The 24,563-nt window shown below is 36.7% G+C and overlaps 1 protein-coding gene across 1 annotated transcript in view; it reads right to left on the bottom strand.

Annotated features, from left to right (window-relative positions):
* Positions 1 to 9,084: 9,084 nt before the first annotated feature.
* Positions 9,085 to 24,563, bottom strand: part of LRRC27 (leucine rich repeat containing 27) — a gene marked incomplete at its 5' end in the record, with an annotated part of 35,528 nt that continues 20,049 nt past the window's right edge. Inside the window, 4 exons of the mRNA XM_083363310.1 lie at positions 9,085 to 9,206; positions 13,985 to 14,084; positions 15,205 to 15,336; positions 17,726 to 17,966. Coding sequence (XP_083219436.1) covers positions 9,195 to 9,206; positions 13,985 to 14,084; positions 15,205 to 15,336; positions 17,726 to 17,966 — 485 coding nt within the window. The 3' untranslated portion in view covers positions 9,085 to 9,194. The remainder of the gene's footprint in view (positions 9,207 to 13,984; positions 14,085 to 15,204; positions 15,337 to 17,725; positions 17,967 to 24,563) is intronic.

The raw sequence follows: 24,563 nt of genomic DNA, 5'->3' as shown, positions 1-24,563 counted from the left end.
TTGCAAAAGAAACAGCAGGAGTATCCCAAAGAGTTTATTACAGATTTCACACCTTGGACAGTTTCAGGCATATTCAATATGAGTTACATAAATAAACATGAAGATATAAAAGTAACTTTTGTTGATCCAATATTTTGGATCACAACTCCCAGAATTTGCAGCCCAAGATAGCTGGAAGGCACTAGGTTGGAGACAATTGACAAAAAAAGTCAATCTTGGTTTCTTCTTTCCAAAGCAATGGAATGTTGGAAAGAAACTATGTGAGGGGGCTCAGAGGTGTGAAAACAGGATAGGTCTCCTGGAACAGGAATAAATTTGCTATGATGGTAGAAACAAACACAAGAAAATGGTTGTTCAAATATGATCTGGGTTATACTGAGGGCTTCAGCATTCAGGGGGGAAAAATTCCCCAGTACATTCCATAAGAATGTTTCTTATGGAAACATTCTTATGTTCAGAATGCTGTTGATTGTGCCATTCTAAGCTGTCTTCCTTCTTTTTCCTGGTTATGTGACCTAAGGTAGCATGGATATAATTCCCCCTATCCATGTTGATTTTAGGGTGTTTAACTGGATTAAACTTCAAAAAGTAAACCAGTTGTGCAGGGATGGTGGGGTGTGTATAGAAGGTCTGAGGCAGAGTTTCAGAAATATCTACCGCTCCATTCCTCTTATCTCCTTTCCAAATAAACATTTCAAAGTTGTTCTCTTATCTCAGATGCTGATCGTATTCTCCACAGAGAATACTAGATTGCTCAACAAATATTAGATTCCCTGAATTTACTCATTAAACTTGAAATAATTAGAAACTCAAGCGTAGCCCAGAAATTTTCATAGTCCATCAAGACCAATGGTCAATCTGGGAGGCATCTACTGTCTAAGGAAGCTACCAATTTGCAACTCTGCAGGGTTTCTGCAACAAGTTGTGGGGTTTTTGAATTCCAATGGATAAGTGCTGACATCCTTAAGGCAGATATGCTTTCTACATCCTCACAATCAAAGAGCTACAATTGTTAGGGCTGTGTGGTTGATTGGGAGGCAAAAAGATGCCATGGTCTGGTTGGGGATATCAGTGCAATCTATCTGCAACTTCGTAAACAAACGAAATACCTTTTTGCGAAAGAAATAGGGAAGGTAACCAACTGGAGGCATTATGTTTTTCAGTTAGTTTGTAGCTTTCCTTCAAGTGAGTCTCTGTTCTGACCCTGCACGAATCTTAAATGAGTCAGTTGAACCTTGAGGCTTAACAGCTGTATTGATGCAAGATATTAAGCTTGGCTAGTTTAACATTAGCCGGCTTTTAATTTTTCAGGTAGTGTGTTTAACTGGTTTATGATGCAATATTTTGAGCAACCCCAGAAGATGGATTACTTCAGTATCCAAGCTAGATGTTGTAAATACCACTAATGAATGACTATTTATAAATAGATTCTAATTCTGGATTTTGCAAGGAAATGTCATACGTCTTAGAGAATAAGTTGTTCATCAACATTTCCCTCCCATTAGTTGTTGTAATGAAAGTTTTTAACAGTAAAAACAATGGAACTTGGCTAGAAGAGAGTGGCATCTTTTCTGGAAACAAATCTAAAACTTTTTAGGCCCTTCCCTCTCCTCCCTGTGAACTAAACAGTAACATTTTTGTTTAGGAAAGCTCCTTCCACACAAGGCTTTTATTGTGCAATTGCCCTGCTACATGCAAGGAATTTAACCAGTGCAAGATGGGGTCCAGATGTTACCCTCTTCCATTTGTAACTCCAAAGTTTCTTCTGTAACGTTGCTTATAGAAAATAATTCAGTTGCAATAAAAAGGCAGGCTGATTCCACAATGTCTTATGATTGGTAGCATTGTTTGGAAGCATTTTTACAACAGCTTAAGTCATGATTTCATGCATTAACAGAGGGATAGAATCAAGATCACGTGAAGTATTAATACCACTTTACAATGCCTTGGTAAGGCCACACTTGGAATCCTGCATCCAGTTTTGGTCACCACGATGTAAAAAAGATGTTGAGACTCTAGAAAGAGTACAGAGAAGAGCAACCAAGATGATTAGGGGACTGGAGGCTAAAACATAGAAGGAAAGGTTGCTGGAATTGGGTATGTCTAGTTTAATGAAGAGAAGGGTGAGGGGTGACATGATAGCATTGTTCCAATATCTCAGGGGCTGCCACAAAGGAGAGGGAGTCAAGCGATTCTCCAAAGTTCCTGAAAGCAGGACAAGAAACAACGAACGGAAACTAACCAAAGAGAGAAGCAACCTAGAACTAAGGAGAAATTTCCTGACAGAACAATTAATCAGAGGAACAACCTGCCTCTAGAAGCTGTGAATGCTCCAATGCTGGAAGTTTTTAAGGAGAGACTGGACAGCCATTTGTCTGAAATGGTATAGGCAGTGCTTTTTTTGTAAAAGAAAAAGGTGCCGGAACTCACACATGTCATACAACCCGGCTTGCCTACCCTACAAGGTTTCATCCAAAAAAGGTGCCGGAACTCTATGTCAGCGTTCTATGACAAAAAAAGCCCTCGGTATAGGGTTTCCTGAGCAGGGGGTTGGACTAGATGACTACAAGGTCCCTTCCAACTTCTTCTTCTTCTTCTTCTTCTTCTTCTTCTTCTTCTTCTTCTTCTTCTTCTTCTTCTTCTTCTTCTTCTTCTTATTATTATTATTATTATTATTATTATTATTATTATTATTATTATTATTATTATTATTATTATTCAGAGAAGGGCGGGATATAAATGGAATTAAAATAAAATAAAAATAAATAAATCATCATCATCATCATCATCGACAATAGACAAGCACAGGTAACAATTGCACTGTAATTCCAGAAAGTATGATATCAATTCGGCTCACAGCAGTTCAGCTAGAGGTGTCCCATTCTTATTACTGGCAACAAGAAACTGGTTAATTTGGCTATGTCATTGTTCCAGGTGTTAAGAACCATTCCTTATCACGATATAACCTTTTCCTTTGATACATTTATTGCCAACATGCATGTCTTTTTTAGATGAATCTCAAGATAAACTGAAGCAATTTGGAGAGGCACCTGCTATTTGTAAAATTACACTTTGTTCCAGTTTTTTTTTATTTTGGTTCCAGCATTTGGTGAGTTGAACTTTGCCACATTTAGAGACTAAATACATAATATTATCAGTTTTTCATTAAGGTATGGCAAGATGAAGCTACAGCAAAGAGAGGATTTGGGGGCTGAACCAATGATGAGCTACTTCACAATACATAAAGAGGATTACTATTAGTTGACTGTCTAACCCACAGGAATAATGTGAGGCAATTGCCTGGTTCAGGAATTTAGATTTGGAATGCCCAGGGTGTAAGCCCTTCAGACAGTGAATCCCTCTTTTCTCAAACCCTGTCAACTTAATAGCATTTCTTGGGGAGGAATTTTTGCACAGAGTACAAACACCTACAGCAGAAAAAACTTTGCATGCATAAACCAGAAATCATTTCAGTAAAGCCGGTGGGTGGGGGTGGGAAGGGATCATTTGTTTGTCTGTTGAACAGTGTAGATACTGGAAGCCTAAAATGGTGCTAAGGCGGGACAACATTCAGGTTTGTATCATCTACTTGGTTTCTAAACTCCGAGATCCAGCAGTCAGTTGCGAAAGAGAATCACAGGCAAACAACTACAGCTCCCCCTTCAAAGGTGGAGGAATTTGGATATTTTCTAGTTGCGTTCCAAAATGGATGCCATGGGAGGCCTGATAAGTCACAGGCCTTGGGGTTGTTCTCTCTACTCTACTAGAACCCTCTCTATCATTTATTTTATTTATTTATTTATTTAAATTTATATACCGCCCTTTCCCGAAGGACTCAGGGCGGTTTACAGGGCATTTTAGAGAGTCAATACAAACGTTAAAACAAATTAAAAAAGATTAAATAAAACCCTGAGAACAGTAAAAAAACCCAATTAAAATTAAAATTAAAAAAATTCTCAGCCTGGGCCAGAGAGCTCGAAGAGCCAGGTCTTCAGGTCCCGGCGGAATGAACGGAGGTTGGGGGCAGTCCTAAGCTCTGCAGGCAGCTGGTTCCACAGGGCAGGCGCACCCACTGAGAAAGCCCTCCCCCTGGGTGTTACCCGCCGGCAATCTTTAACCGGCGGCACCCTGAGAAGACCCTCCCTGTGGGAGCGCACTGGACGAAGGGAGCTTGATGCTGGCAGCAGGTGTTCCCTCAAATATCCCGGACCCAAGCCATTTAGGGCTTTATAGGTCATCACCAGCACCTTGAATTTCACCCGAAGGGCAACCGGAAGCCAGTGCAGCTCACGGAGTAGAGGTGTTACATGGGAGTATCGGGAGACCCCCATCACGACTCGCGCGGCTGCATCATCTTATTTTACTTTTGTTTTTGTTTTTTCCAGGGTTTTTCTACTTGCAAACCCTTCTTCTCAGAAGAGGCGGAGTCATGATCTTATTAGGGTGGACCAAACTGTGTAATGGAAATTGTGGATGGATCCAGGAGGCCTCATTAATCAGAAACCAAAGTCAGGAAAATAGACTATGTATCTTATGCAATCAGAACTGAGGAAGGCAGACCCAGCCAGAGTCCTGGAAGGATATAAAAGGTCCACCTGAGGGAAACTTGGGTTTTCAGAGGGATCATCACTAAAGATCCATTGAATCTGGATTCCTTCCCCCTCATTACTTTATTTGTTTCTGTAACCTTCAATTTTTTTGGTTAGATTAGTCAAATAACTAATGATTGCACTAAGTGAGTAAAGATGTTTGCACTTAAAGATACAAAAACAATCACTATGAAAAGAAAATCACTTGAGAGTGTGGTGGCACATCAGCTTCCTCTGTTCCTGGAGGAAGCGGATTATCTGGACCCCTACCAATCGGGCTTTAGGCCCAGGTACAGCACGGAGACGGCATTGGTCGCACTGGTGAATGATCTCTGGTGGGCTCGGGACAGGGGTTGCTCCTCTGTCCTAGTCCTATTAGACCTCTCAGTGGCTTTTGATACCATCGACCATGGTATCCTACTGCGGCGCCTCAGGGGGTTGGGAGTGGGTGGCACTGTTTTACAGTGGTTCTCCTCCTACCTCCTGGGTCGTTTGCAGTCGGTGTTGGCAGGGGGGCAGAGGTTGGCCTCGAGGCTTCTCGTTTGTGGAATCTCTCAGTGGTCGGTCCTCTCGCCCCTTCTGTTCAACATCTATATGAGGCCGCTGGGTGAGATCATTCGTGGTTTTGGGGTAGGGTATCATCAATGTACTGATGATACCCAGCTTTTTATTTCCACCCCAGATCAACCCGGTGATGGCCTCGCCGTGATGTCCCGTTGCCTGGAGGCGGTGAGGGTCTGGATGGGGAGGAACAAGCTTCATCTAAATCCCGACAAGACCGAGTGGCTGTGCATACCGGCATCTCGGGTTGTCCATACTCTATTCCATCTTTATCTATAGGGGGTGAGGTGTTACACCCCCCCCGTAGATAGGGCTCACAACTTGGGTGTCCTCCTTGACTCACAGCTCAGTTTAGAAGATCATATAGGAGCTGTGACCAGGGGGGCTTTTGCCCAGGTTTGCCTGGTGTGCCAGTTGCGGCCCTATTTGGACTGAGATGCCCTACGCACAGTCACTCATGCGCTCGTGACCTCTTGGATAGACTACTGCAACGCTCTCTATATGGGGCTGCCCTTGAATACCACTCGGAGGCTCCAGCTGGTGCAGAACGCGGCCGCGCGAGTTGTGATGGGGATCTCCCGATATTCCCATGTAACACCTCTGCTCCGCGAGCTGCATTGGCTTCCAGTTGTCTTCCGGGTGAGATTCAAGGTGCTGGTGATCACCTATAAAGCCCTAAATGGCATGGGCCCGGATTATTTACAGGAGTACATTTTGCCGGCATTAACATCCCATCGTCCAGTGCGCTCCCACAGAGAGGGCCTCCTCAGGGTGCCGTCAGTCAGGGAATGTCGACTGGCGGCCCCCAGGGTGAGAGCATTCTCTGTGGGCGCACCTGCCCTCTGGAACCAGCTTCCTGTTGAGCTCCAGATGGCTCCCGACCTTCGCTCTTTTCGCCGCGACCTAAAGACTTGGCTATTTGAACTTGCTGGCCTGGACTGAGGGACTGGGGTTTTAGATTTTAAATTTTAAATTTTAGAACATGTTTTATTGTTTAGGGCTACTTGGTTTAATTTATTTTAATTTTTGTATATTATGTGTTGTATATAGTGTTTTAATTGCCCTGTACACCGCCCCGAGTCCTTTGGGAGGGGGGTGGTATATAAATCCAAATAATAAATAAATAAATAAATAAATAAATAAATAAATAAATAAAATATTTTTGTCTAGCTCCCTATGATTTTTTCTTACTACAAGTAAAAACATGAATTTATTTTTGATTTTATGTTTTTTCCCATTCTGCAAATCTTTACAGTTGCACAGAATAGGTTGTAAAAGTCTCTGAAAAAAATGCAAATTAAGATAATGAGAGTTTCTTCACAGTTATTAAGACTATCCTTATTCTATAGTTTGGTAAAAGCCAAGAGATGTGAAAATCCCAGCTCTTACATACTTTGAATAAGATTCATTTCTGCCCACAAATGGTCATGATTTGGCATGCTTGACCTAGAATTCATGAAAACTATTTTAAAAATCAAGCAGCTGATGAGTTACCAAATCGTAAAAAAATCACATTTTTTCCAGTTCGTTAATCTTCCATTTTAAAGACCATAGTACTGTGCAGAAAATTGGGTTAAGAAAATTTCCCTTCAAAGCACAACTCCTCCATTTTTTACTTTTTAAGAAAGAATGGGACACTTATTTGGAGCCCAAATAAATTTTTGGAAATAAAAATAAGGTTGATATTTGGAGATTTGGTTTACTTCTCTTTAACTAAAAAAAATTAAAACACTCAATTGGGGTAAGGAATGTAGTGAGCTTCAACAGGGTTATCCTTACATACCACAGTAATTGTCCATACTGTAGTCATAAGGGTTAGCATTTAATAGCAAAAGTGAGTTTCCAAATCCCAAATTTCACCCGTGTTCTACCTCTGCTCTCGATTTCTTTCTAAGTTGCCAAATTAGGGAGGAAAGGTTTTTAGTATTATACCTTTATTGAGCTTTTTAAAGAAAAACATGAAGGCCCACAAAAAGAGGGAGAAAAGGGGGGAGGGAGAGGCAAAAAGATAAAGCACAAAGCAAATAAGCAGGGAATTTACATGCATTTAATTGGATTAATTAAAATTTCCAGTATTTCACTGATTCATTTTAAGTAACTGAATATACTACACTATTTTAAAAGATACAAATCATTATTAAAATCAATGTAATATGTAAATAACAACAGCAGTATTTAGCAAAGTAGAAATCATAAAATGAGACTTAAGAATTTTAGTAATTTCCAAACAGGTAAAAGTTTATGTTGAAAAAGCCTCACAATTGTTCAGTGTGGTACAAGTCAGCATTTTGAATTACAATCAAAAAATGATTTCCAAACTAAGATTAAATTATGTGCCAGATTTACTTTTAAAATACATCATTATTCTGGATATCAAAACATACTTCCAGAGCTTTTGCAGATACAATTTTGCATTCTTTCCAATAGAATGCATAGAGTATTATTGCAGCAGTTATCATATATACAGCTAATTTAGTGTACTTTGTAGGAATGTAAAGTTTACTAATGTTTTATATAAAAATTAACAGATTGGAAAGGAAATTTGAGAGTTTAAAATTAGTGTCATTCTATTATAAATCATTTTGTAATTGAATTATATCCATGTGGCTCCCACTTTGATGGCCTTTCAAAAAGCCTTAAAGACTTTGATGTTTTTTCTCTTAATCCTTGGGTGAAGGTGGTTGGGACCTAGTTAGATTTCTTTAAAGGCTGAGGTATTGATAGCCAAACTCACCATTGGTTCTTAATCTTTTTTACTTTAAAAAATATATTGTATTATATTTTCTATTTTGCTTGGTTTTAATGTACATCACCAGAGTCTGTTTGGAGTTGGTGCCTAAACTAAATGCATGAAATTCATTTTCCAAAATAGTTGAGCTTCACATTGTCATTAAATATAAAAAAGTGATTACATTTCTAGCAATATTTAGACAATAATCTATCAATTTAGGACACTGAGCTTGTCGATCAGATGGTCAGCAGTTTGGCGGGTCAAATCCCGAATGCCACGTAACAGAATGAGCGCCTGTTACTCGTCCCAGCTTCTGCCAACCTAGCAGTTCGAAAGCATGTAAAAATGCAAGTAGAAAAATAGGGACCACTACGGTTCCGTGCGCCTTTGGCGTCTAGTCATGCCAGCCACATGACCACAGAGACGTCCTCGGACAAGCGCTGGCTCTTTGGCTTTGAAACGGAAATGAGCACTGGCCCCTAGAGTTGGAAACGACTAGCAAGCATCTGCGGGGGAACCTTTACCTTTACCTTACTAGAAAAATATACCAGTGGTAAAACATACCAGTTTTCTCTAACGCTACTATTTGGTGTGAACTGAATGCTTTTCTTGCATTAAAATTCCCATTATTGCACATCAATTGAATTTAAATTCTCTATCTTAATCATACAATCTTTAACATGTTCAGTTTCTGAGTTACGTATTTATCAGCAATTTATAAGCAAGACCTGGCAAATGCTGAAAAAAAAATATAAGGTTTTCAGATTCAGTCAGGTCTCTAATTGTTCCCTCTCCGTTTTGCAGTTCTTTTAAAGCTATTAGTGTTGTTTGAAGATATTGAAACTGGTCAGGCGGTTTTGTATATTTGCCTTATTATTAATGACATTTTGATTTATATATGACTTGTCTTTCTACTGAACAAAATTCTTCATACTTTTATCTTCATGAAAAAACAACAACAGCGCAAGAGTTTGGAAAGCTTCTTATATTTATTCCCAACTTTAATACATTGCTTATTACTGTACATAATACAAATAATCTTATAACTGTTCATTCCTGTTTGTATCAATCTAAAGATAGTTTGTCCATCTGGGAGTCTGGTTCCCTCAAATACAACCACAGAGTGATAATATTCAATATGTAATCCAAATTAAACAGCTATCCTGATAATAGAGTTTGAAGTTCAGGCCGGCCAGACTGTCCTGGTCTTCCAAGATTTGCAGTTTCTTACATTTAATCCTCAATCTTTTATTAGGCCATGTACAATTGGTTACTTGTCTCTGCCAGTCATTCAATAGTTTGTTTTCAAATTTCTATGTTTTTCTCTGAGGAAAAAGATTTTTGAGTTGTCACTGTTAAGGGCATTGAGAGTCGGAAAGAATAGCTAATTTATTGCAAACGATACAGAGACCTACCAATAAATAATAGCTTCTTCTCATAAACTGTGAGGATTACTAAGATATGGTGTGCTTTGCAGTGACAAAAAGCATGAAACGCTCACTGTGCCTATGCATGCCTCTACGTGTATATATTTGAATCTTCCCACCAAGCCTTTCAGATAAATGAATTCAGTGGTTTGACACAGCAATCAATCAAGGGTTAAGTCTCCTTCAGAAGTTTGATTCCTTATGTTGTCATGAACAAGCTCGTGTTGTTTTCTTAATGCAGAACTGGTTTGCTATTGTTTCTTCTCAGGTTTTTTCAATTTACCAAACTACGGCCTAGGAATCCTTACTGATCTCTCATCCTTAAGATTAGCTAGGATGTAGCCCTGCTTTTTTTTTTAATCAGACAAAGTCAGCCAGCTACTATACAACCAAGACAATCATTCTATATGGTTTGCTATTGTTTCTTCTCAGGTTTTTTCAATTTACCAAACTACGGCCTAGGAATCCTTACTAATCTCTCATCCTTAAGATTAGCTAGGATGTAGCCCTGCTTTTTTTTTTAATCAGACAAAGTCAGCCAACTACTATACAACCAAGACAATCATTTTATAACTTATCCAACAAGATTTAGCAATGCTACACCAAGCAGCACTTTATTCTGCCCTACCTGTAACATGAACTTGCCACACTTTACCTACAAATCATGTTTAGAACTACCTTCTAATTAACTGACAGAACAGAAATAGAGGAAACACCATCATATTTTTTTCCTTTCTGCTTTGCATTCTAATCAACTTGATGTTTAAGCCTGTAGCCTCACTGCAACTGAATACTATAGGGTTGTAGTGCCCTCTTGTGTTTCCTACATATTTCATTCAGGGAGAGACTAGGAAATAATTTCCAAATATCCTAAAGAACATGCAAAATATTCAAACTCCTGTCATTATAAAAAAACTAAATTTGGTGTAAATATTAACAATTTTTAATCCTTCCCTGCCTTGCTTTATTGGGCAGTCCTCTTATTTTTAAAAGTAAAATGTGAAGATCGAAGACATAAGGCTTTAGTATCTCAACCAATTCTTTCATTGAGCTCTAGAATCTTCAGAGCTCAACACTCTAGAGATCAGTGAAAGAATGGTCTATTATCAGCCATATTGTGCCATTCTTCTTCCTATGGTCTCTATCGGGAGAATTTGAAAATTGGACTTTCATTGAACTGGGAAGCAGAAGAAACTCTTTCCTCCACATCAACATCCTTAATTAGAGTGGGTTTCTACATTGTGTTAAACCATAACACAAGTTATTAGGTTTTGACTTAGCAAGTTGGATGACTTCAACACAATTGTTTACTGTAAGACTTATGGCATTATGTCTATCTAAGTGCAGCTTAGTTGATAAGTTATGGATAAGCAAGTCATAGTTGAGCATGAAGTCTAAACCAAGTTCTGATGCATGGCTAAGAAAGGGATGTCAAATTACCTGTCTAAAAGCACTAACACAAACAAATAATTGTGATTAATAGCCCCTTTTTTTAAGAAAAGTCTAGGCTTGCATAGTTTTTCATTTTAACTTCACTTAAATAGTTTCATTTAAATAATGAATGCTCAATTACCGGTACTTGGGAGAAAAATACTGGACTGCAAAAAAAATAATAATAATAAAATAAAATAAAATCAATGAAAACATACCAGTTTTCTCTAACTCTACTATATGGTGTGAACTGAATGCTTTTCTTGCATTAAAATTCCCATTATTGCACATCAATTGAATTTAAATTCTCTATCTTAATCATACAATCTTTAACATGTACAGTTTCTGAGTTACATATTTATCAGCAATTTATAAGCAAGACCTGGCAAATGCTGAAAAAAATAGAAGGTTTTCAGATTCAGTCAGGTCTCTAATTGTTCCCTCTCCGTTTTGCAGTTCTTTTAAAGCTATAGTGTTGTTTGAAGATATTGAAACTGGGCAGGTGATAAGCAAGTCATAGTTGAGCATGAAGTCTAAACCAAGTTCTGATGGATGGCTAAGAAAGGGATGTCAAAATACCTGTCTAAAAGCACTATCACGAACAAACAATTGTGATTAATAGCCCCCCCTTTTTTTTTAGAAAAGTCTACGCTTGCATAGTTTTTCATTTTAACTTCACTTAAATAGCTTCATTTAAATAATGAATGCTCAATTACCGGTACTTGGGGGAAAAATACTGTACTGCAAAAAAAAATCAATGAAATGATCATCTAACGGCCCAGTCCCATGCCTTAAAATATAAAAAAAAATAAAAATGAAAGACAGATACATGCCATTCTTTTAAATCTAGAAGCATAACTCAGATGTCCAGCTCTACCTGTCCCAATGACCGCTCACTGGTTGTTTTGTTAAATTATAATAGATAGTGTTGCAGCAAGTGGCATCACCTAATTACATTGGTAAAGCTAAACAGAGTTGGACCATATTGTTATTTGTGAAGTCCTAGGTGATCTCTGAGCTTGGTTGTTTGCTTGCAGACATTACCTAACTAGGTAACATCATCAGTGTTAATGTTCCACGGGGAGCAAACCTAACAGGCACTAACACTGATGATATTACCTACTTGGGTAATAAAACATCTGCAAGCAAGCAATTAAGCTCAGAGACATCAAGGATTCCACAGTTCATCCCTGAGCTACATATATTCTCTTCTACTAAAACTTTGCTCAGTGATTTTTCAGGTGGTTATCTATCCAAGTAACAAAGTTCTAGTAGAAGAGAATATATGTAGCTCAGGACTGAACTGTGGAATCCTTGATGTCTCTGAGCTTAATTGCTTGCTTGCAGATTTTTTTTATTACCCAACTAGGTAACATCATCAATGTTAATGACTGTTAGTCATTCAATGTCAATACTGTTGTTGTCAAAGACAACTTCATGGTCCATCCACATGATCACCCAGGAGTAGAAGACTTTACTTCTTTAAATGAGGGATTTGCTCTATTTACAGGGTTACAAAACCAAGAGTTTCTCTCTTGGCACCATGATGACAGATTTTTCTCTCTGGATTAACTATTAACATCCAGCCTACATTTACTTCAGTTTGGCAGAAGCAAAATCTCAGGAGACATCCATCAACAATCCTATTTTAAATTAAAGCCCTTCTGTTTCAACGCCTCCAAACAGCTTGGGCAGCCACAGCTTTTGAATAGCTATGTGCAGGATGTTTTGACACCTACAGCACACATGGGTTCTTGTTGCACAGTGAAGAGCTGATGTAAGTATTTACTTACATTTGCACATGCTTCTTCCAAAGTTCTGGGGTTGTATAGTAATAATTTAAAATAAAGTTGAAGAAAATGTTTGCTATGTAGGTTATTTTACCGGGGACTGATCTACCTAGGACACCTTGGTGGAGAGGGCTAAGCAAGATAAACAAGTAGTTAAGTCCTAGATCTAGGATGCTATGATCCTCAAGTAAATCTGTTAAGTATCTTAATTGGCAAAGTAGTAGGCTGCCCTGAGTCACATTTTGTGCGTTAGGCATTCATATAAATATTTATTTTTATTTTATTTTATTTTATTAGATTTATATACCGCCCTTTCCCGAAGGACTCAGGGCAGTTTACAGGGCATTTTAAAATCATACCAATACAAAATATAAAAGTTAAAAGACAATTAAATATGATAGACAGACAGACAGAGAGACAGACATGATTAACCCAGATAGGAAAAAAAGAGGCAGCAGGATCTGAAAATGTACTTTGTGCTGCTATAAGTGCGTTAGCTCCCGTAGGCAATTCCATATCTGTTCTACTGTTCCATTTTTTTATTATTAAACTAATATGTTAGAAACAGAAAACCAAGACTATTTTTTTCAGCTTTGATTTTAAACATGTGTATGCTGAACATGTGCACGTTCACATTTTAACATATGTAAACACATTTAAAATTCTATTTTTCTGAGAAAAAGTCACTAACTTTTCAAATACAAATAACATAATACCTATAAGTATATATTGGGTTAACATATTGCCCTTATCAGAGGCTGATGTTTACCACTGCCTCCGTCACCTGCCGTTCTCCGAGTGTGTGTGTCCTTGGTGGAAACTCTTGTTATGGATCTCAAGATCTAACCCAACTGATCTTTTCACACCAGTCTGCCCAAGAGGCTCTAAAACAAGATCTATCAAATTAAATTGATCCATATATTTTCACAGAAATAAAAATTATTCATTCTGGAGGCAATGACTCAATAGATTAAGAACAGAAAGATAGCTAGGACCTTGAAGAGATTATTAGGGTATCTGAGATGCCTTAATCCCTGAGAACTTTGCCAAAATCCTACTTTTTATCCTTTCAGCTTTTATATATTCTCAAGATATTCTCCATATCTAACCATCAAAATCAAGAATGCATCTTTTCCATTTTCTACATGAAGACCAAATCAGATGACCAGCTATCCTACAACCGACAATTGTTTACATAATTAAGGAAGTATAATTTAAACAAGGGGCTATAGTTGGTCTAGAATGGTCTGGCACATTTCATAGGATTAATGAATGTCCTTCTAATTTGGGTCACCAAAAGTCTTCTCCTAGATATGTAATTCAGTTATGGGGAAATAACTGCAATGAAATACAGTACAAAGCATTTAGCTCAATGGTACAGAGAACCTCAATATCAGTATTTCATTATAAGAAACAACATGTTTTTGCACAACAAAATCATATGCTGATACATACCATTGTATTTCCTTTTTGGGGTGAATATGCGTACAAGATTCCTTTCTTTTCTCTTATCTTCCTGGCCTGTTTTCTCCATTTCTGAAGAACTTCTTTATCTCTTCAAAAAGATTTTAAAAGTATTTAACATTTCACTAGTAAGCCACGTAGTCAAATATTGGAACTAACTTTCCAAAAAAACACCAAACTTTAAAAATCACACTGGATTTTTATTCTTGTGCAAGCAAAGTGTGCATGATATTTTTGTAGATGAACAATCATAATAAAAAACTCCAATGATTCTATTTCTAGATACTAAATATAACCCATAATACAGGCAGTGTATATACATGGATATTTGTATACATATGGATTTAAGAGCAGCTTGAGGTTATTCACACAACCAAAATGGTTAAATCTCTCTTATTCAAGCTTCAGTGGTATTTGAAGAAGCCAGATGCTTCCTGGCAATCACAAAAACAGTGAGATTAAGTACATATCTGGTTTAAACTCTCAAAACTGAATATGAAACATGAAAGCAAAAATGTCAGTCTATGTAAGTCTAATATTTTCTTGTGCATTCAAAGTCAAGATGAATTTAGTTAAAATTCTTCAACTGTGGGAAAGATGCTGGACTAAGATTATAGGAATATTGCTCAGAGACTATGGTGAGAAAGAATAGATATAGAAGTATTACTGTCTACACTTCAGCTATCCTATTTTAAATGAGTATGATCTTAACCTGGAAATTTGGTTCAAAAGTTTGTTTAACACGCTAGTTTTTCACTGACCCCATTATGCACACTGTAAAAATGCAGGCTTGGAGTAATAGGGGAAAAAGTAACAGTTATGAAGGAACTGATTGAATATGGCAGTGAAAAATAGGTGCATAACAATCTCTCTTCTGTTTACTGCTTTCTTCCACTAAAAATAATCCTCTTCTTTACTTATTCAAAATCATGAATCTAACCCTGTTATCTGTGCCATAAATCTTGCAACAAAAAGCAAATCAAAGCTGGATGGATAAAATAGTAATATATTCATTTTAAAATGAAAAAAACAAAGTAGTAACATCTTCTATATTAGGGCTTTCATATCTAGGCTGTAAAAATTCTGATGATTGTCAGAATATAGAAAAAAACCTCTGCCACCATCTAGTGGTCTTCTAGATTTCTAAAACCCATATTTAGTAGACTTATTTAGACTAATAATATATTGTTGAAAATAATTATAACACTTACTTTCTCCGCTGTTCAATTAAAGCTTGTTTTTCCTTCATTTCTTTTAATGCTGCCAATCTGCACTCCTCTGCCATCTTACTCTGGATTATGAAATCGTATGATGAAGCAGCAGGAAACAGATTCTTTTTATCCCTTTGAAACAGACTTGTTAAATTCAGTCAATTATATTTGTCATCAAAATCTATGCAGAACATTACAGTAGTTGAACAAAAAAAAATCTCTATAATCATTTCTACTATCTTCAGGCTTTTTTAAAAAAAAGTCTACTTCAAAATTCCTACTGCTCCAGATAGACATCAGTTTCACAAAACAGTGACTTGAGAGATATATCACTCCCATAATCCTTTTTCTGTTTGGTTTTGATTTAATTCACATTTGTTTTTGCATTCCCCCCCCCCCGAAATTTAAGGTTATAAATAGTTTCTTAGCATGGTTGTGTTAAATTGAAATAAACTGTATATGTAATATAAATATTAAAACAATAAAATTGGTTTGAGCATAATTTGGGGGTTTATTTGTTTTTGGGGTAATTTACTCTTAAACATTTGTTTTTTGCCTAGATTTTTTATAAACTGTGGGGGAATTCTTCATTGGCTTCAGAGGGACTGAATCATGACTAACTTTGGGCCCAAGTCATCTTTCGTGGAACATTTAGAACCGAACTGTTGTGTTTTTATTGGAATTAAGAATTAGATTTTTATGAAAATGGTAGAAAATACAGAAAGATATTAGGAAGTGGTATTGGTGAGTTCTTCAATGTCTTCAAACTTAACATGGAAATTCTTTAATTCATATTAGATCTTAGGTATTGTACATGCTCATTTATTCAAAAATATGTATTCATTACTTAATATACTGATCCTGTAACACAAAACATTACATCATATCTCCCACCTCCTTCTTTGAAGAAAAATCAGTTCCTATGTTCTATCTGCCTCTAGGCCATCAAATTCAGTGATGTCCAAACCACAATTTTAGGTTAGCTCTGTTGCATTTTTTTTAAACAGAAGATTGCATGCTTCAACCAAGGGGATGTCATTTCCCATTTGCTTGGAGAACAGAGTGACGTAATTGAAATCATAAGATCTCATAACATTTATAATGTTGCTTTTGGATTTGTTTAGATTTAAATGCCAAAGCAAGGACTTAGAAAATTACTCTATTTTCAGCATTTTCAAAAATACTTTATATATGAGATATGAGCTTCTATTGAAAAATCAGTTGCAAACTTCTATCCTCATTAGAGTCATGTTTCAAAACCAGCATTAGGAGCTGGTAGCTATCTAAATGAAAGACTTTATAATGGGAATCACTTTGAGCGAATTAATTGTCTAAGTACATCTTAAGGGCTTCATTTGTTCCTGGCTTTAGATTCCAATTCACATGTTCTATGTCACTTTAAAAACTGTATGATTTATTATCATGAACATTTTTATAGTTCATGGTCCACTAAAGCTTATTATGAGAAAATATATTTGTGAGTCCTTAAGAAGCAACGCTCCACTTATTTCATTAGCTTTGCTGCAAAACACTGATAGGGAAACTAATCTGGAACCATCTGTTATTATAAATTCTAGATAACTTACCATGTCTTTAATCTTATTTGGATTTTAACTCTACCTTTAAAATATACTCCTGATTGGTTATATTTGTTGTGGAAAAGTATTGCTTCTGAAAAGGATTGTTAACTATTTTGGAGTTAAATAAATGTACAGAAGTATAGTACACGTGAAATTGTACAGGCAATGTTAATTGGCCCTTTGCTTCACCTAAATGCAGGTAGTCCTTGACTTACCATTATGAATGGAGTCTGGAATTGCAGTCATAATCAGGGTGTTTGTAAGTCAAGGAAGCACATGGCCAGACTCAATTTGACAGCTGTTCTTATGCTGGTCATAAAATGAGTCATCATGGTTGAAGAAATCATGGGGTTGTTAAATGAATCCATTTTCCTGGATATACATTTTTCCCCCAGAAACTTGCAAGAAAAATTTGCAAATTGTGGTCACGTGTCCACAGAACATTGTAACTGGTCCTGTTTCTGCTCAGAATTTCCCACCAATTCCTATTACTCATATAGTTATTTATATAGATGCACGGCCATCTATTTTTTTTAGCCATTTATAAGGATTATCACTAGAAGCACTGGGAGAAGCATTGCATCAAGATATTAAAAATCTCTGAAAAAGCAGCAAGAACTCACCTGCAAGTAATTTTAATGGTTGATTCAGAGTAGGAATGTTGATACCTGGAAGACTGTTACCCTTTTTAAATTATTTTTTTTTGTTACAGTGATTACAGTAATATATAATGGTTATGGAAATTTTAAAATTCTTTTATGGCTATTGTGGCTTTAAAAAGAAAAGCTTCTAAATTCCCCTTGAGTTTTCTAGATGCCTACTATTTATCATGCATTTTTGGAACTTAACATAGTGCAGTAACATATAATTTACACTAGAATGCAAACTGTGAGTTACCATAAAGAATATAAAAACATAAGCTGGCTCATATGTTTTATTACCTTGATGAAAGTATCGATGATTTACGAGAGATGCTTTCCTTTGTCCTGGTTCTCCTTAATGTAGGCATGGATTCATTGGTTACTATTTGGTCTTCAGGATACTCTTGTCTTTCATCTTGGATAAGTTCATCCCTTAGCTTCTTAAATCGTATCATTTCCTCCTCGTTAGGCCATCCGTCTGACAAATCCAAACTGGATTTCATGAGGTCTGCCAAATTTAATTTTTCAACAGGAGGCATTTCTATTAAAATAAAAGAAGGTTGTTTTACACACATCTATGGAATCAATTGTGAACGCAAAATAGCAAGACAGTTTTTTTTTGTTCCTTTTGATTTAGAAATACTCGTTTACAATCTCTCCCTTCTTTATTCTAATGCAATAATCATCCAAAAAAAAAGGAAAAAAGGAAACAGAAACGTCACTAAACCCTCAGTTCAGTAGTGCAGAGAATGAAAATAAAATAAAATACTCAATCATTTTGATTTACACATCAGCAAGGTTATGATACAAATGTGCTCAGAATCCCTATATTACCCCAGTGAAAAAAAACCTGAATTGTCAGATTTTGATGTTTTTTCCTTCACTTTTCATAGGAAAAAATATTTAAGCATTTTTAAACAAATCGAAACTAAACTAAAAGAAGCCAAACCTCAAAGCCATTATTTCTGACCACTTCTTTTATGTCACTGCATAACATCATATCTTTGACTGTTCCCCCAAAATATGAATATTAAAAAATTAACCTCCAAATACTGACAGTTTGTTTACCCCCACTTTAAAATCTAGTGGTCCGATTTGTCCTTTTATGCTTCTAGTAATTATATTAATGAAACAATGGAATTCTCAAAAAAACTCATTCTACTTCTTAAAATTAGGACTGCTCTATCGCTCTGCATCCTATAAGTCTGGATTACAACTAATAAGGTAGATATGATTTCTAATGTTCTTCTCTCCTTAGATTTCAGAATCTGTTGGGAATCCAGGAGAAGGCCCTAGATATCTACAGCAGGGCTTTTCAACCAGTGGTACAGGTACCACCTGTGGTGCATTGGCACCTGGCAGGTGGTACGCGACCATTCTAGAAAAGTGGTAGCGGGGGAGGGGAATGAGCTGAACCGGTGGCAGCACTGCACAAGCCTGAGCGAGAGATGGCTGGAGCTGCAGGCCTGTCAGGGCTCAGCGAAAGCGCCAGGATCAGCGCTTCTTCGGTGTTGTCAGGGCTCAGTGGAAGTGCCAGGATCAGCGCCAGGCTCCAGCTGGAGCTCGGTGCTGATCCTGGCACTTCTGAGCCCAGAAGAAGTGCCAATCAGCTGGAATGTTGCAGCATCTCCAGGGTCTTGTGAATTACATTCAGATGCTTGGCAACTGATTCATGTTTATGATGGTCACAGCGTCCCAGGGTGATGTGAAGTGACCAAAACCTGCTGCAACCACCCAGCAGACGGAGGGGGGGAATAAAAACCAAACACCCACCCACCCCTGCTGCCAATCCTCAACAGAAATGCTCACAACAATGAAAAACTCGGACAGGAGGAAGAGCACCGCCGGGCAGGCAGGCAGGTGTCTTGCTCGGCTGTGGCTTGGGGGGCACTTTTTTCAGTGCCACTGTAACTTCGAACAGTCACTAAGCGAACTGTTGTAAGTCAAGGACTACCTGTACTTCCATCACATTTTTCCTTTTTTTGGGGGGGGTCATCAAGGTTTTGACACCTTGCTAGGCAACGTGGTACTCGGATGTTGCCATATCCTAAAAGTGGTACAGTGGGTGAAAAGGTTAAAAAGCCCTGATCTACAGTATGTTATCTAATCTTAAGATCGATTTCAAATACTATTGTATTATTAGCAAGTATGACATCTTTTGCTATAGTTGGAATAAGGATGATACATCTAAAGAATTTTAAATTCTGTTGAAACATTCTTCTTAGGCAGGTAGTTCTGAACTTACGACCACAATTCAGCCCAAAATTTCTGTTGCTAAGCAAGACGGTCGTTAAGCGAGTGTTGCCCTTTACAACCTTTCTTGCCACAGTTGTTAAGTGAATCACTGCAGATGTCAAATTAGTAACACGGTAGTTAAGTGAATCTGGCTTCCCCATTGACTGTACTTGCCAATAGGTCGCAAAAGGGGGGGGGTCACATGAACCCAGGACTCTGTGACTGTCATAAATATGAATCAGTTGCCAAGAATCTGAATTTTTATCACTTGACCATGGGAGATGCTGCAACCATCCTAAGTGTGAAAAACGGTCGTAAGTCACCTTTTCCAGGGCTGTTGTAACTTTGAATAGTCACTAAATGAACTGTTGTTGAGGACTACCTATATGTTACACAGCTAATTTGATTTGATACAAAAGACAATCCCTATTACACTTTTTTGAAGTGTCCATAAAAATGCTAGAGTGGGGAATCTTTTCTATCAGTCGCATAATTTTGTGTAATATAAGGGCCCTGGCAAGAAATCCTGTCGAGTAGATGTGAATCCTGATGTGTGTTTTTTTGAGGATTTTCTTGAGGATTAATGCCTGGGTAACTAACTGAAGCTAGAAAACTGATGCAGGGTGCCATTCTATGCCCCAGTGTACTTTATTGGCTAACTGACCAAATGTGCTTTACTCTCCTATGTCCTTGGATGATTTTGGGTTTACAGATACAAAAACCAAGTTGATACACTATTTTTGTCCTATGTAACTTGTTGCACAGCAAGTCAATGTAGCCAAGGCAACCTCAGCTCTACTGAATCTCTGTTCTGAGTGGCATTTAATATCTTAGTTTTGGTCTATGTTATAAAGTACTTCTAAATTGAAGCCATACACCCAGCAAATACTGAATTGCATGCAATGTGCTTGCTATAAGTTGTTTGTGGGGTCTAGTTATGGCATTACAGCTAATCCTCGACTTACAACCATTCAGGTAGCAAACGTTTGAAGTTACAACAGCATTGAGAAAAGGGACTTAAAACCGGTACTTGCACTGAGGACTGTCACATCACCACAATCACATGATCCAAATTCAGGTGGCTTGAGTGTCCGGGGGTTATGTGGTTGTCATTTGCTAGCTTCCCAGCTGGCCTCTTCCAATATACATAGAATGAAGGCTACTGCTAAGCTTGTAAGCCGCCCTGAGTCTTCGGAGAAGGGCGGGATATAAATGGAATTTAAAAAAAAATAGGCAAAATCAACGGGGGAAGCTGGGTTGGCTTAACAACCACATGATTCACTTAACAAGTACAGTGATTTGCTTAACAACCTTGGCCAAAAAAAGGGTAATAAAATTGGGCGTGGCTCACTTAACTATCTTGCTTAGCAAAGGAAGTTCTTGTCCCACTTGTGGTCAGAAACTGAGGCCTATCGATAGTGTTCTTTTACAGATAGACTCAACAAAATACTTTATGTGGGAAATAAAAACTAGGCAGAGCTGGCAATCGGGAAATAGCTTCATCTTTTCAGGGATGCCTAGCTTCTTCCAAATCTTTAGTCCCTTGACTCTCAGATAATTAGCCTGGAGCTTTTTTTATAAAATAATGTCTATTTAATTTCACAAACTTGGGATCTCCCTGACTCGGAGAAACCATATATTTTCCTTAACTGCTGTACTAATAAATCATATAACCCATATGAAGAAACACTGGACTACAATTTGGATTCTACAAAATGCACGTAAGGCACGCAGCAAATTCCCCACGTAACTTGGGAATAGACTGAAGCACATATGTTTCTGCTATAGTAGCCTTTAAATAAATAAACTTTATATACATAAACATGCATTCACCCCAAAACAGGAATCTGAAACTGGGCTCAAAAGCCATCTGGACTATGAACAAAGCCTGTTAGGAGATATCTATAGGATATATAATAAGAAATTATAGCCCTATAGCTCTGATTGGCAATTTTTGGCATTAGGGTATTAGAAAAGGTTTAGAAAGGAAAGAGGCAGTCGTACAGTAGATCGTAAAGGCTATGCTAACTGCGCTGTTCTGTGCCTTTCTAGAAGGCAGTGATTAAAGATAAGATTTGCTATAGTTTGCACTTTCTGGTACAAAGATCTGCAGACGGATCTGTTAGAAGACTGGAGCAATAAGCTTATTATTTTACTTACCCTTAAAATGCAAATGCTATACTGTGTGCATGAGTGTGCACACATTTGTGCCTTCAAGTCACTTTTTGACTCCTGGCAACGGCCTGGATAAGTCACTGCAGGTTTTTTTGGCAAGGTTTTTTGGATATGTTTCTTTTTCTTTTTTATATGGTTTGCCGTTGCTTTCTTCCTAGGCCTTAAGAGACTCACTGGCCCAAAATCACCCAGCTGACTTTGTGCCTAAGATGGAACTAGACCTCACAGACTCCCGGTTTCTAGCCTAACACCATATCCTTAATTTTACACGCATGATTATACCCTGTTATGTCCAATGGAAATTTCTGGAGCGGCACGTATAAACATAAGAAACTGCTGTGAACAATTAACAAAATGAAGAACAAAAGCCTGAGAAAATATGCATGAAATAAAAGGTCAACATACTCAGCAGAACTAGTGAATATCACCTAAAACATTTGGCCTGAAATTGAATTTTTCCTGCTTACAGTATAAAATGTCCTTAATGCTGGAAGTACTCATGCATTGGTTTCACTCTAATTAGCCTCTAATCAATCTGCTGGGTAATTTTTATTCATTTATGAGTATCTGTTCATATACAAGGTAAAACAAGAATTTGACCTTACATAGCCCCTATTCTTCATAACGTTTGTGACTTTGGTCTTTAATAGCCTTGTTTATTAAATTAGCTATTCCCAGCATATTTCCAAATTTTCTTTCAGGGTAAAATTTCATTACATTTAGGAAATATTATAATGTTTTTTCCCCCTAGCAATCCTCCCATATTTTCCCACTATTACTGCAGGTGTTTTTTTCTTCATACAAAAAAAAAATAAGAAGGAAAAGATGAGAAAACTTTGAGTCGTAGTATCGGAAACGTTGCTTCTGAAATAGTCCAGGTAATTTATAGAAAAGGTTGGCAATCAGCATTTCCCATTTTCTCAGGTGCTTTGAAGTTAGGAAAAGTAATGCTGGAAGAGACGTCCAGTATCTGGCGCCATTTTCCTGATCTAAATTCCAAGCTAAATAAAATATCACACCAAAAAAATCATGTATATCAAATAAAACAATGTCAAAGAATTCTACTGAGAATTTTAAGGTACAATTTATTTTTATACAAATAGCTGTCCTTATGTTTTATGAACATGTAGCCATCAAATACAAGATTTTCAGAAATACAACAGTTTTGAAAACAAATGTTACAAAAGATTACTATTACAGCACGTTAATAATGCCTAACTATTTCTTTACTTTCTGATATTTGACAAAGTGTTAAGATAGTAATAAATATTATAAACCTCTATAATATACATTAGGCAAAAAAAGCTGAAAATTATACATTTTTAAAACTAGTGAATAACTTTTCCTTATTTTCACAGCATTTTCAAAGCTCCAGTTTCCAAAAATGATATTTTGGTGGCAAAAGCATATATAATAGTATATTACTATTTTTGCTCTACAGTTCTAGAGTCATGGCATAAATCTTTAGTATTATGTGTTTTAAATTTAAAAAAACAAATCCAACAGCAATGAAAAAGAATTCAACAAAGAATATTCAGAACACTAGTTTGAGCATTCATTTCAATCTGTTCTGTTTCCTATGTCAAACACTTTTGTTTAAGTGCTGTAAGTTTAAGAGGCAATACTATATAGTTAGATTGGCAAATAGATTAGTCAGAGTTATTAGCATTACATTGCTATATTACAACTGCTAAACCATATCTGATATTGCAATCTGGTATAAACTGTTTTAAAAGTGTGCTATATGAAGCACAACAGGAAGTATTAAATCAAGCCAAAATGGTTGTTATGCTTTCTGCTAATCTTTTTGTTGGTGTTATTCTATAATAGACAACATGACACACAAAATACGGCATATTTCACATTGAATTTTTTTTTAAAGAAATTATCTTTAAACAAGGATTTCTTATGTGCTTCTGACTTGGAAAAAGAATCACATATATCAGTTATATACATTTTAATTAGCTGAACATAATTTTAAACTTAATTAAAAATAAGATATTTTCTTAAGTGCTACCTTTACTGGGCACACTACTGATTCTTCGAGCGCTTCTGGGTTTAAACCGAATTAAATCTATAAATCACAAAATTAAAAAATAATTATGTCATTTGTGAAAAATGAATTGTCCGGGATCTAAAGATATTTGAAACCACAGGGGTTAAATTATTACTAATTCTGATCCAGTAACAAAGATTCAGTACTGTTTTTACCTCTTGGGAAGGAACGTCAGTTTTTTAACTCCAGGGATTTTAGTTCTTTTTACTATGATAGAGGAAGATTGTTATTCCAACAAAATAAACAGCATCCAGAGTTGTAGGGGGAAAAAATATAAAAGAAGGAATTAAAGACTGTTTGAAATAAACTAGTTAAAAGCAGAGAATTCCATCAAACTAGAAATACTACAATATACAAAATATTTTTGTACTACACATACTATTTCTGTAGGAATTTAATATTATAATTTGATTACTGATTTCTCCAAGAAATTGTTTGGTTGGGATAAAGGAAGACATTTGGGGATAATATCCAGCAAATGGCTTTTTAACTGCACAAAATGAATCTGAATAGTCTTCAAGGGCTAATCTGTAATGTTATTATTGGATCTGCTATATATTTATATATATGTGATGGACAATATTTTCCCACACTGAACTGATTTAGGCATTATACTCTAGCCAGGTTATTTATTTTTATCCCATCTTTATTAGTTTTATAAATATCTCAAGG

Source organism: Vipera ursinii, assembly GCF_947247035.1.
Source record: "Vipera ursinii genome assembly, chromosome: 5".
Lineage (NCBI taxonomy): Eukaryota > Metazoa > Chordata > Lepidosauria > Squamata > Viperidae > Vipera > Vipera ursinii.
This window is presented reverse-complemented; position numbering and strand designations above follow the sequence as displayed.